This window comes from Leucoraja erinacea, chromosome 37 (genome assembly GCF_028641065.1).
Source record: "Leucoraja erinacea ecotype New England chromosome 37, Leri_hhj_1, whole genome shotgun sequence".
In the NCBI taxonomy this organism is placed as follows: Eukaryota; Metazoa; Chordata; class Chondrichthyes; order Rajiformes; family Rajidae; genus Leucoraja; species Leucoraja erinaceus.
The window spans coordinates 6,852,479-6,864,261 of NC_073413.1; the positions used below are offsets into that span (position 1 = coordinate 6,852,479).

At 43.9% G+C, this 11,783-nt stretch overlaps 1 protein-coding gene across 2 annotated transcripts in view; it reads left to right on the top strand.

Moving 5' to 3' along the window:
- LOC129713854 (protein Tob2-like) overlaps positions 1–11,783 on the top strand; it is a 33,768-nt gene extending 21,985 nt beyond the window's left edge. For both annotated transcript variants that reach the window (XM_055663196.1, XM_055663197.1), the window contains exon 2: positions 4,763–11,783. In XM_055663196.1, coding sequence (XP_055519171.1) covers positions 4,825–5,742 — 918 coding nt within the window. In that variant the 5' untranslated portion in view covers positions 4,763–4,824 and the 3' untranslated portion in view covers positions 5,743–11,783. The remainder of the gene's footprint in view (positions 1–4,762) is intronic.

Below are 11,783 nucleotides of genomic sequence, written 5' to 3' on the forward strand. Positions count from 1 at the left end.
TTAAAATTATACCGGCATCTGTGTTTCCTCATATCCTCAAATTAGTCTTTGATCAGCATAACACTTGAGACACCAAGGATGTTGCTGGGTTTAGTGTATACCAATTAATGTCTGAATGCAAACATAAGTCAATTAAAAATGAAGTTGAACAGTTGGGTTTAGATACGCAAGGAATTTTAAAACGCCAAAATATCTTTGGTGTGGATTGTGAAAATGATTGCAAAAGTTAAACATGGGTGTGGACTAAATTCCTCGGGTAGTATCGTGGAATGTTCAAGTGTGAAGCTGTCCAATGTTGCTGCCTTCCACATCTTTATGGTGCAGTGTTCAATTAGCATTCAACTTCTACGTTTCCCTGTATTGCCCCTGTAGTCAGTAGTATCTGCCAGTATTTTCCCATTCGCCACCCATACCAGGTTCCTGAATCACCACTGTGTTATTGGTCTTGTATTTGTTTATAAGATGGTCAGTCATAATATGCAAAATTGATGGTTTGTTCTGTCTCTCGCTGTCAATTAAAATAAAATACAGGCCCTGCTTTCCTCCACTCCAATCCATACAGCACGAACAGAGCTAGCACGAACAGAGCTAGCTGCCTATTTCCTTCGCTCCATAGCTGCTGCTGCACCCACTGAGTTTCTCCAGCTTTTTTGTGTACCTTAGCTGTTTTCAAAGTTCGCCTGCTGTGAAGCTGGTCGTTGTGATGGTGATTTGTTTCGATGTGGTGCTGGCTTCTGTGCCTTCCTGCACTGCCTTGTGTTGCCGATGTTACAAGCAGCATTTGAAGGACTCTTCCTTTGTCCAGTTTTATAATAATCAGCTCCTCTTGGCTTTAGCACAGTGCCCACATAGACTGTCGGAGAGGGGGAGGTCAGGGGGGATGGTGAACACAGGCTGGAATGGGGGTTGGGAATGCCCGAATCCGACCTCTCTGTCCTGGGCCTCCTCCATGGCCAGAGTGAGCACCACCGGAAATTGGAAAAGCAGCACCTCATATTCCGCTTGGGCAGTCTGCACCCTAGCGGCATAAACATTGAATTCTCCAATTTCCGGTAGCCCTTGCTGTCTCCTCCCCCTCTCAGCTCTCCCTCAGCCCTCGGGCTCCTCCTCTTCCTTTCTCCTTTCTTCTCCCCCACCCTACATCAGTCTGAAGAAAGGTTTCGACATGAAACGTTGCCTATTTCCTTCGCTCCATAGATGCTGCTGCTGCACCCGCTGAGTTTCTCCAGTGCTTTTGTCTGCCCACAGAGGCTGGTTGTGTATCAATATATAGCTGGGGACATCTTGAGCGTCTAAATACCATTCAGTAATGTCACCATCCATTCTCAAGTTCTTATACACCTCACTGCTCTAATAAATGAGGTGTAAAAGAGCACCATTATGATCATGGGGTTATAACATTTGAGCTGCTGTGCTGTTTTTTTTTGTGTGGCTTTAACATCCTTGAGGAAGCATTTGCTATCCAGAACCCAACTCTACAGCAAATAGTTTCCAGAATCGGTTTTGGTTGGATGTTTAGTTTAAATATAGAGCGCAGAAACAGGCCCTCGGACCCACTGAGTCTGCGTTGTCCATCGATCGATCACCCATTCATATGGGCTCTGTTATCCCATTTTCCCATCCACTTTTTACACTCTTTAACAGCAGTCGAGTAACCTCCAAGCCTGCACATCTTTGCGGTGTGGAGGGAAACCAGAGCACCCAGAAGAAACCCACAAGGTCACAGGGAGAACGTGCAAACTCCACACAGACAGCGTCCCTGGTCAGGATGGAAGCTGGGTCTCTGCCTCTGTGAGATGGCTGCTCTGCCAGCTGCACCCACTTCCTTTCTAAATGTTAGTCCCTTGCAGTATGGATGCTTTCCTAACAAAATGTTCGATCAATCACTTGTGTTATTTTTTTTAAATCTGTCCTCTTGCTGGTGTCTGGGAATGCAAAATGTGAATGCCCTCTGCTTGTGCAGCCTCTGATCAAAGCCCACTGCAATGCCTTGTTTCCTTGGTGTGACCTTGGCAACATTCTCGACTTTGAATGATGTGATTTTGGGGAATGATCCCATTTCTCAAACCCATCCTCTTGGCAGCGAATGGTTTCTAATGTAATTACTTGGAACCGGATGCCCCGGCTACAGGGCCGCTCATTAGCTGGATGTATGTAGATGGTAACGCAGAACAGGCATAAGCTTCTCTTATGACAGTCCTTACTTGGAGCATTGCCAATGGTGATTGTATGTCACAGATATATCATCTACTGGCACCAGTTGAAGTTAAGTAGATTTTACATTAACAGCAAAAGTTATTGTAAGATTTAAACATGCTCAGGGCTGTAGTTCATGGAATCTTTTTTTATGTTCAAAAGTGTATAAAGGAGAAACAAAGTGTACAACTTTATTTTATCTCAGGAGACTTATCCTTCCCAATAAACAAAGCCCTTGGTTTTTTTTCTGAAATGCTATTATCCAATAATAGGATATTTAAGGGGTGGCACAGCAGTAGAGTTGCTGCCTTACAGCGCCAGAGACCAGGGTTCGATCCTGACTACGGGTGCTGGCTGTATGAAGTTTGTACATTTTCCCCCATGATCTGGGTGCTCTGGTTTCCTCCCACACTCTAAAGATGTGTAGGTTTGTTGGTTAATTGGCTTTGGTAAAAATTGTAGATTGTCCCTAGTGTGTGGGGTAGTGTTCGTGGTGTGGGTAAAGGTATGGGGATTGCCGTACGGCGCAGGCTCAGTGGGCTGAAGGGCCTGTTTCTGTGTTGTATCTCTGAACTAAACTTAGTTGGGGGTGTCCAGAAACAGGAGCCACAGTTTAAGAATAAAGGAGTAAGCCATTTAGAACGGAGCTGTGGAAACACTTTTTCTCACAGAGAGCGGTGAGTCTGTGGAATTCTCTGCCTCGGAGGGCGATGGAGGCCGGTTCTTTGGATGCTTTCAAGAGAGAGCTAGATAGGGCTCTTCAAAATAGCGGGAGTCAGGGGATATGGGGAGAAGGCAGGAACGGGGTTACTGATTGGGGATGATCAGCCATGATTACATTGAATAGTGGTGCTGGCTCGAAGGGCCGAATGCCCTACTCCTGCACCTGTTGCCTGTTTCCAAGTCAGGATAGTGTGTGTGGATGTGTGTTAAAATGCATCTCCAAATTATCATAGAAACATAGAAATTAAGTGCAGGAGTAGGCCATTCGGCCCTTCGAGCCTGCACCGCCATTCAATATGATCATGGCTAATCATCCAACTCAGTTCTCGGAGGGAGGCAAAGCTTTGGCAGGTGCTGAGAAACCGCGGTGCACTTTGTTGGCGTTGCTCATTCTGCCTTGCAGCCAGCCGACATTGTTACAAGGATTTCAGAGAGTATATGATGCAAGTGTGATTATCTTGTGCCTTCTGAACGTTTGTAACTGGTCAGCAGTACAGTTTGTCCATTCCAAGTGGGACCGTGTCTGGAAAGAACACTTTGAACTAACTGTACAGTAAGGTGAAGGACTAGTGATTACAAGCCTGTTGCTAAGAGGATTCAGTTGAGTGTGTTGCTCTGCTTCACTGGTGGAATTCCATTATGATACAACACAAGGGGAGGACACCCATCCAAATGTGACTGCCAGCTCTCCTAATGTACTCTTCAATTACTCCCACTCCTGTCCTTTATCAACGCTGTTATTTTAATCTGATTTGGCAATGTATGCCAGATTGTGTGTGCGTTTTTTAAAATTCATTTGCTAATTATCTTAAATCTGTCTTCTAATGATACCTCTTCCAGCAACAAATTTCATTTTATTTCCTCTGTCAGAATGCTTTGTGATTTTTGAACACAATTAAAATAATCTCTGAAGGAAAGCTCTTCATGCAATGTGTAGATGAGATTTATGGATTGTCAATGGTTTAGTTTAAATTATTTTTGTTTTCTCTTAATCCTCTTTTGGAAAGCCTATGCATGGCTCCATTGACCAAAGCAATGGTAACTTGCTCCCTAGATGTTGTCATCCTTTGACCATTTAGAAACTGAACCAAACTAATCTTATTTCTAAGAGAGACACAATGCTGGAGTAACTCGTTGGGACAGGCAGCATCCCTGGAGAGAAGGAATGGGCGAGACCCTTCTTGGCCATCACTCAATAGACAATAGGTGCAGCAGTAGGCCATTTGGCCCTTCGAGCCAACACCGCCATTCAATGTGATCATCCCCAATCAGTGCCCTGTTCCTGCCTTCTCCCCATATCCCCTGACTCCGCTATTTTTAAAAGCCCTATCTAGCTCTCTCTTGAGAGCATCCAGAGAACCTGCCTCCACCGCCCTCTGAGGCAGAGAATTCCACAGACTCGCCACTCTCTGTGAGAAAAAGTGTTTCCTCGTCTACGTTCTAGATGGCTTACTCCCTATTCTTATACTGTGGCCCCTGATTCTAGACTCTCCCAACATCGGGAACATGTTTCCTGCCTCTAGCGTGTCCAAGCCCTTAATCTTATGCTTCAATGAGATTCCCTCTCATCCTTCTAAACTCCCGAGTGTACAAGCCCAGCTGCTCCATTCTCTCCGCATATGACAGTCCCGCCATCCCGTGAGTTAACCTTGTAATTAACCTTCCACTCATTGTGGAATTTCTCATTAATTTGTTGTGTTTAGGTGTTATGACTGAAACTAGACTTGAATCTGCCCTAATCATGCTTAAACTGAACTCTTGTGTAAGCCATTCCTTTTAAAGCTGAATGTTTGCACACAGAACATGTTTGTGTAAACTAACTGCTCGTTTTCTCCTTTTTAAGGAATTGTGTGAAGATTTGAAGCTCTTTCTACACTGCCTTCCCCCCCAGTCACCATATCAAGCATGCATTTGGAGATCAAAGTGGCTTTAAATTTCATAATATCCTACCTGTACAACAAATTACCCCGACGACGTGCAGACCTCTTTGGGGAGGAGCTGGAGCGGCTGCTGAAACAGAAATATGAGGGCCACTGGTACCTAGAAAATCCCTTGAAAGGATCCGGCTACAGGTGTGTCCATATCGGAGAGACTGTGGATCCAATCATCGAGCAGGCGGCAAGGAGGAGTGGGTTGGATATAGATGATATTCGAGCCAACGTTCCCCAAGAATTGAGCCTTTGGATTGATCCATTCGAGGTGTCCTACCAGATTGGTGAGAAGGGGGCTGTGAAGGTCCTGTACATGGACGACAATGAGAGTGCCGAGTTGGACAAGGAAATAAAGAGCAGCTTTAACCCAGAGGCCCAAGTTTTCACACCTATCACTGACCAGGGCAACTCTTTGTCTAACTCCCCTTCTCCATCCTTTGGGAATTCGGTGAGCCCCACTTTCATCCCCAGGTCTACTCAGCCAATCACGTTCACCACCGCAGCCTTCGCTGCCACCAAATTTGGGTCCACCAAGATGAAAACTGGAGGCCGGCGAATGGCCCGCTCTCCGACCAACGGCCTGATCAAGCAGAAGGGTCTGTCGACATCCATGCACTCGCTGGTCCTCGGCAGCAACCAGATCCCACCATCCTCCCTCTCTCCCAATGCCAAGGAGTTTGTCTACCCGGGTTCACTCGGCTTGTACTTCGGGAACGAGAACCAGTCGTCGTCCTCCGGGCCCGCCCCCTTCCCCAATGCCTTCGAGGTGCCGCCCATCTACAACAACAACAACCTGGGCGAAAAAGCCCCGTTTGTGGAAGGACTCGACTTCAACTTGAATACCATGCAGTATCCTAACCAGCCATTTCAGTCTGTTGTCTTGGCAAACTAACAAAACATTTAGTGAAGAACCCTTTCTATACATAGAACTCAAAGAAGGCCAACACTAATATATCGTGTGGAAGAGCACTTTGGGAACAGTTTAACGTTAAGCCTCCAATCCCACTTTCATCATCAAATCCCCAGTTTTCAAAATTTCCTTTGAAATCGTTCAAGTCACAAACTGCAATCCATTGATAGGTTGTAGGGTTTTTTTTTTTTTTTTTTCCCCCCTCCCCCCAGAGTTAATTAAACTTTTTTTAGTTGCGTATATTATATTCCTTCCTTGGGGAAACATGGCACCAAAAGTCCATCTTAAAAGTGGAAGACTGAAATATTTAGAATACTCCAAATTTGAGTAAAGTAAAGGTCACAATATATGATTGGTAGCGTTCTCAGTTTTTCACAGCAGTCAGATTTGGGGCATTACCTCACACCTGTGCCAGTATCTATCCGTGTTTCATTTTGCACTGTAGTTTGTAAGTAGGCGCTGGATCAGGGTTTCTAGGAGAACACATTTCCCACATTTTTTTTTTTTTTTCTAATTGTCGCTGTAGTGCTGTGGGATGACAAGCCATTACTGATGGATAAGGTTTGGGCAGGTTCATTTGAGAAGCAGAATTCTGCCAACAAGAAGCATCTTAAAGCAGTGGGAGGAGTGTCTATTCGTACCCAGATCCAGCTGGACGTCTGTGGAGTTATGGAATTCATTCTGTTTGTTCTTACAACCTCTCTCTTTAAAAACTCAGCAAGTCTTGTCAACAAGAACACCTCGCTCTGCACTGCAACAGAATCTGCCATCTTGGTTCAAGGGCTTTTTGATCTCCTAATTCAAATTACTATTGTATCGTACTATCGTGGCAACTAGCAAAAAACAAAACAAAGACAAAAACAATCCTGTGAAGCTGTGCATCATGCTCCCAAGGACTAATAACATTTAGTTGTACTAAGTAACAATGAAGATCGGCATCGTACAGAGAGCCTCCTCCTATCTCGGTCTCCTCGGGGGTCGGCAAATGGTCGCAGAGGCCGTTGTGGCGGAGTTCAATGTTGCAGAGAAGCGATGGATGGCTCGGTGTTTGCATCCCAAGTGCAACATCCTTCCCGTAATACCTTTTTTGAATTTTGAACCCTGGATTTCTGGCCGACGTCCCCCCTGGTTTTTTTTTCAGGCTGGGATCTTTCGATCCGAGCTATTTTTCTCCTCTTTCTGCAAACGCAAGGAGATGAAGCTGCACTAGGTTTATTGAAAGTGGGATCAAGGTTTTGATGGTGCAAGGGCCGCATTATGCTTGGGGTAGCACATTTTCTAGGAGGGGCGATGCAAGATATTCTCCTCGGATGCTAGATGTAGCTGCAGCGATAACTGACTAGCTCAAGAAAACGGGAGCAGGATTTGAGTAACCATGGATCCCAGACATTGTCCAAAACTGGTCAGCTATTAAATGCATGAAGCAAGTTATTTGTTAAACTCTGCTGCACATTGGGTTCTTGCTTTTAGCTGTAGAGTAACGTGTCAGATCCATGTATGTTGGTGGAATCTAATCCTCTAGACAGGATGGATGCAAGTGACCAAATTCTAGTTCATATATGCTATATGGCTATCCTACTAGTCAGCACCTTGTAGTAAACGCTACATCCCACCAGTCGTTGAAAAGCTATACTGTTTTGTCTCCCTTCAGTCTTCAGGTTTGGGAGAGTGAAGAATTGAATCTGATGCCCTGTGTCACTTGAGTGTTCATCTAGTACGCCACTGTTACCTATACTGCTCCCATGGTAATAGGTTGAAGGGCCCATCCTTTTTATTAAGAAGCAGCGCAGTGTGTTTTGAGGTCTGTTCTTGCAGAATCTGCTTTAACTTTGTTTACTTAACAACTTTAGTTAGCAGGATCTTTCTACTGGTCACGAGCGATAGTTAAAAACTGCTCGGGCACTTTCCCTCCTCCCCCCCAGAGAATGTGGCCCTTTAGAATTGTATTGAATTGATCAGATTCAGAACTTTGAAGGTTGCTGCCGTTAAGATTTCATGAACCCTGAAGCAAGCTTGTAGTCAGCAGCTTTTTACTGTAACGAGAATCTGTGCCACAGTCGGTCAGATCTTGCTGTATCTACCTGGGAGCTATGTATTGAAAATTTGGAAGGAGCTATGGAGGGATCTTCAAAGGGATTTGACAACGTCCTTTGAAGTGAAGTTGTAAAAGATGCTTGATCAGTCAGTCACCTAGACACAGAGACATGTGCAGCAGTGTTTATTTTGCAGCTTATTATAAAAACGTCAAGCATTGGCCTCGAGGCAAGGAGTAATATTTAATTTGACGAGTTTCCAACATGTCTTAAATGACCAGTCTGGTTATTTCTGTCCCGGAGATGAATAGGGTGGCAGTAATGAGATTGCCAGTTTGATAAATATTTTATCCTAATATTTCAGAGTTGTTCTATTTTTGCTGTAACATTTGACCAAATTAAAAGGTTTGTTAGAACAGTTAATTAGATTTTAGAATCTTAGAAAAGAACAAAAATGGGGTTTGCATATCAAAGGAAGCACTTGTACACATAATGAATATATGCAAGAGGACTAAAGCTGTTTATAACCCACAGGGTTTGGACAACCTCGGTTCACCCCAAGGATATTCTCGACCTCGTACTAGCTCTCTTCTGCTCTTTGCACGTCTCCTCTCACCCACTGTTCAAACTGTAATCGGCTTATTCCAAACCACTCTTGACGAGAATTCATTTTAATTTATTCCATGAGCCTGCCTAGAATAACTAAGTTGGCGATTCAGCTGAAAAGATGGATGACCAAAGCTCTTTATTTGACATTGGGAATTGCCAGATGTGAACTGTTTGTTCTGCCTTCAGATGTATTATTACTGGTACTAAAAGTGGGGGCGAGAATCCTGAGCCAGAGCTTGGTTGTTTAAGAATCTTCTCCTTTTTTTTTAGTGGAGGAGTCAGAATGTTTGTAGACCTCATCCAACATTGTTCCACAGCAGCCTATTAGATAATGCAAGTGTCTTCTCTGATTACATTCCCCTGCTTTACTGTGACAATTGTGCTGGTTTTTCCTTTGCGCCCCACCCAAACAGTGCAGCTAAAGTGAGAGAAGGCTGGGTTCAAACTAGCTCACCTGATGTTTACAATCTGCACACGTACATGTTTCAGACGAGGAACACTATACTTCACGAAAGTACCATAGTATTTGTAAACTAACTACGACACTTCCCACAATATGGCCAGTAGCTGATGGCCTCTGAAGTTTGCACTGGCCACTAAAAATTGCATCTGAAGGTTGTCCCTAGTGACAGATTTACTGGTTGTCCAACTTGGTTTTGTTTTCTCCTTGGTGTGCTGTTACTTTGAACTTTGGACCCAGTACAGCCATGTTGGTACAGATCACTAACCACAGTATTCTTTTGGGGGGGAAAAAAGTGACCCGGACCCGGATTATAGGGTGAAAACTTATTTATACCTACTGTCCTCTCTCTCTCTCCCTCTCTCTCTCTGATTTTCATTTTTAAAGAAAAAGTCCTATATTTGTATATGGTTCTAGCATTGAAATGTTTCCAAACTACTCGATGTTGCCGTTCAGCCTCCGGTTCTTGCGCTGTGGGTTGAAACCTCAAACTTATTCAACGCAGCCACTTGAGGCAAATGTTGTTATGATCAAGGTAGTTCCCAAGGACCAGACGAATACAGCTATCTGGTTTAGTATTTGTAATCTTGAATTGTTGTGGGAGTCCTGAAGTTGTTGAATTCAGCCTTAACCAGTTATAGTTCTGAGCAAAGAGTGAGGGGAACTGAGGACTAATCATACCTGCGAGTTGCAACTGCTGTATAATCTGCTTGTCCACTGTCTCGGCAATCCGGATCACCACAACCCACTCTTGGCCGAGTCATTATTGTCCAGTGAATCCACACTACGACTAAACTACCAACCTCATCTAATTGTCACAGCCCGGGATCCATCCAGTATGTGCTGCTGGAACTGATGACATTTTGACCTGATGTTATCTTGTGCTGTTATCCCAACAGACCGAACACACTACAATAAGACTGAGATTGCTGATACGATCATTTTAGAAGTGTTGAAGCCCCTCTTCGTTCTTTCTTTTCCCCCCCCCACCCCAAGCTCTATCTCTGCTCCATGGCGACCTCTTCCTGTTAATCTGATCTGATTGTGTGTAGCATGCAGTACCCTCAAATGCAAATGCCACAACTGCCTATACTTTACAACACTAGTGTCTCTGACATTCAAGATGGTCACCAAATCGTTCGCTCACAAACGGGGGTTGCATTTAAACACAATTCAAAATCTGCATTTTTGAAAGATTTGCTGGAATTTAGTTGATTTAGTATGTTTTTTTTAATTTAAAACTAAAAGCGTGACAGGAAATATGCACTTTGGTGGTGTCGGAAGGAATACGGAGGGAATGGTGTTGGGTAAAAGACCATTGTGAATTTTGTTCTGTGCTCATTCTAGGGACACCACAAGCTTTTGACTAACAAAGTAGAAAGAATCCCCTGCTCTCCCTGTTTGTGTCCAGTGACCATTTTGCATTCACTGTGCTATTCCAAAGTTCCGAGTTTGGCATCTTGCTGAACGGGGAAGGTTTGTTGAGATTGCCAGTTCCATATTGGTGGGGAAAGACTGGAAATGGCATCCTTTGGCTGTGTGCCTCGTAGAGCATGTGGCCCAAAACTGCTGGTACATGTTTTTTTTAATTTCATATGATAATACAACTTGCTCATGGTGACAGCAGGACAAAACGGAACCACCACTGAAGTATCAACAGAAGACATGTTTGACCATGGGGCTTGAAGCCCAACGGCATAAATAGCAACTTGAGCAGCCTTGCCTTTGATACCTGACCCTCTCTTCCTTCTCCACCCCAACCCTCACTGTGACACAGACCCTACAAGACTTGCGACCCCCTTAAAGAGTAATCCCCGCATATCTGAGACTTCCAGCCTCCAAATTGGTGAGGTAGTATAGCTTGCCCAAGAGCGGTTCACTTATGCCCATGTCCCACTTAGGAAACCTGAACAGTAACCTCTGGAGACTTTGCGCCCCACCCAAGGTTTCCGTGCGGTTCCCGGAGGTTTTTGACGGTCTCCCTACCTGCTTCCACTACCTGCAACCTCCGGGAACCGCACGGAACCCTTGGGTGGGGCGCAAAGTCTCCAGAGGTTTCCGTTCAGGTTTCCTAAGTGGGACAGGGGGCATTATAGAGTACCAACCACCTGATCTACCCGACTCGTGATGCCTAGCTGTCCATGCCTATGTTCTGCCTCTCGGTTAAGGGATAGGAACAAATCTAAGAAAATATCTAGTTGTGAGGTTGGTTTCAATTTCCAGTTGATTCCAAGGTGATCCTTGTTCTTGGATGAATCAGGGCAAGGGAGACTGGTGATTGTTAAAAATGATTGCCTTTTGAGGACTTTTTCTTCCTTTCCTTCCCCCCCCCCCCCCCCTCTCTCCCACCCCAAGTGTTCCTTCATTGAGGTGATGTGATGTATTATCAGATGTTAGCCTTTCTTTACTTGAACATTTAAGAAAAAAACACTGCTTGGTTTTATTTTTTATTTAAAAAAAAAATTTGGCACTAACTGATCGGAATCTTAAGTTTCTTTGGTTTCCTTTGCTTGAATAATTTACTATGTTTGTAAAGGTTAAGAGTATATATTTCTAATGTACATTATTGTAATTTCATTTCAGATTTCATATGCAACAAATTATTTTTTCAAAAAAAAAATTGAAAACAGATATTGACATTGTATGCTTCAGAAAAAGTAAATGCGATGGCAGGATTTTTTCAAATTATGTACATTTTACTTTTTTGAAAGGAATGGGTATTTTCTGTTAAGGAAAGTGGATGCAAATAATTCCTTTTATTGTAGACTGAGAAACATACCAATTTTCTACTTTGGAACATTGTGCAATACTTGCTTGATGCTAAGATGTTTTTGCAGATTTGTTGTAGGTGAGGTCAGAGCTGTATAGTTTATAATGTTCCGAATCTTTTTTAAGTTTGTATTAAAAGCATGAAAATTGGA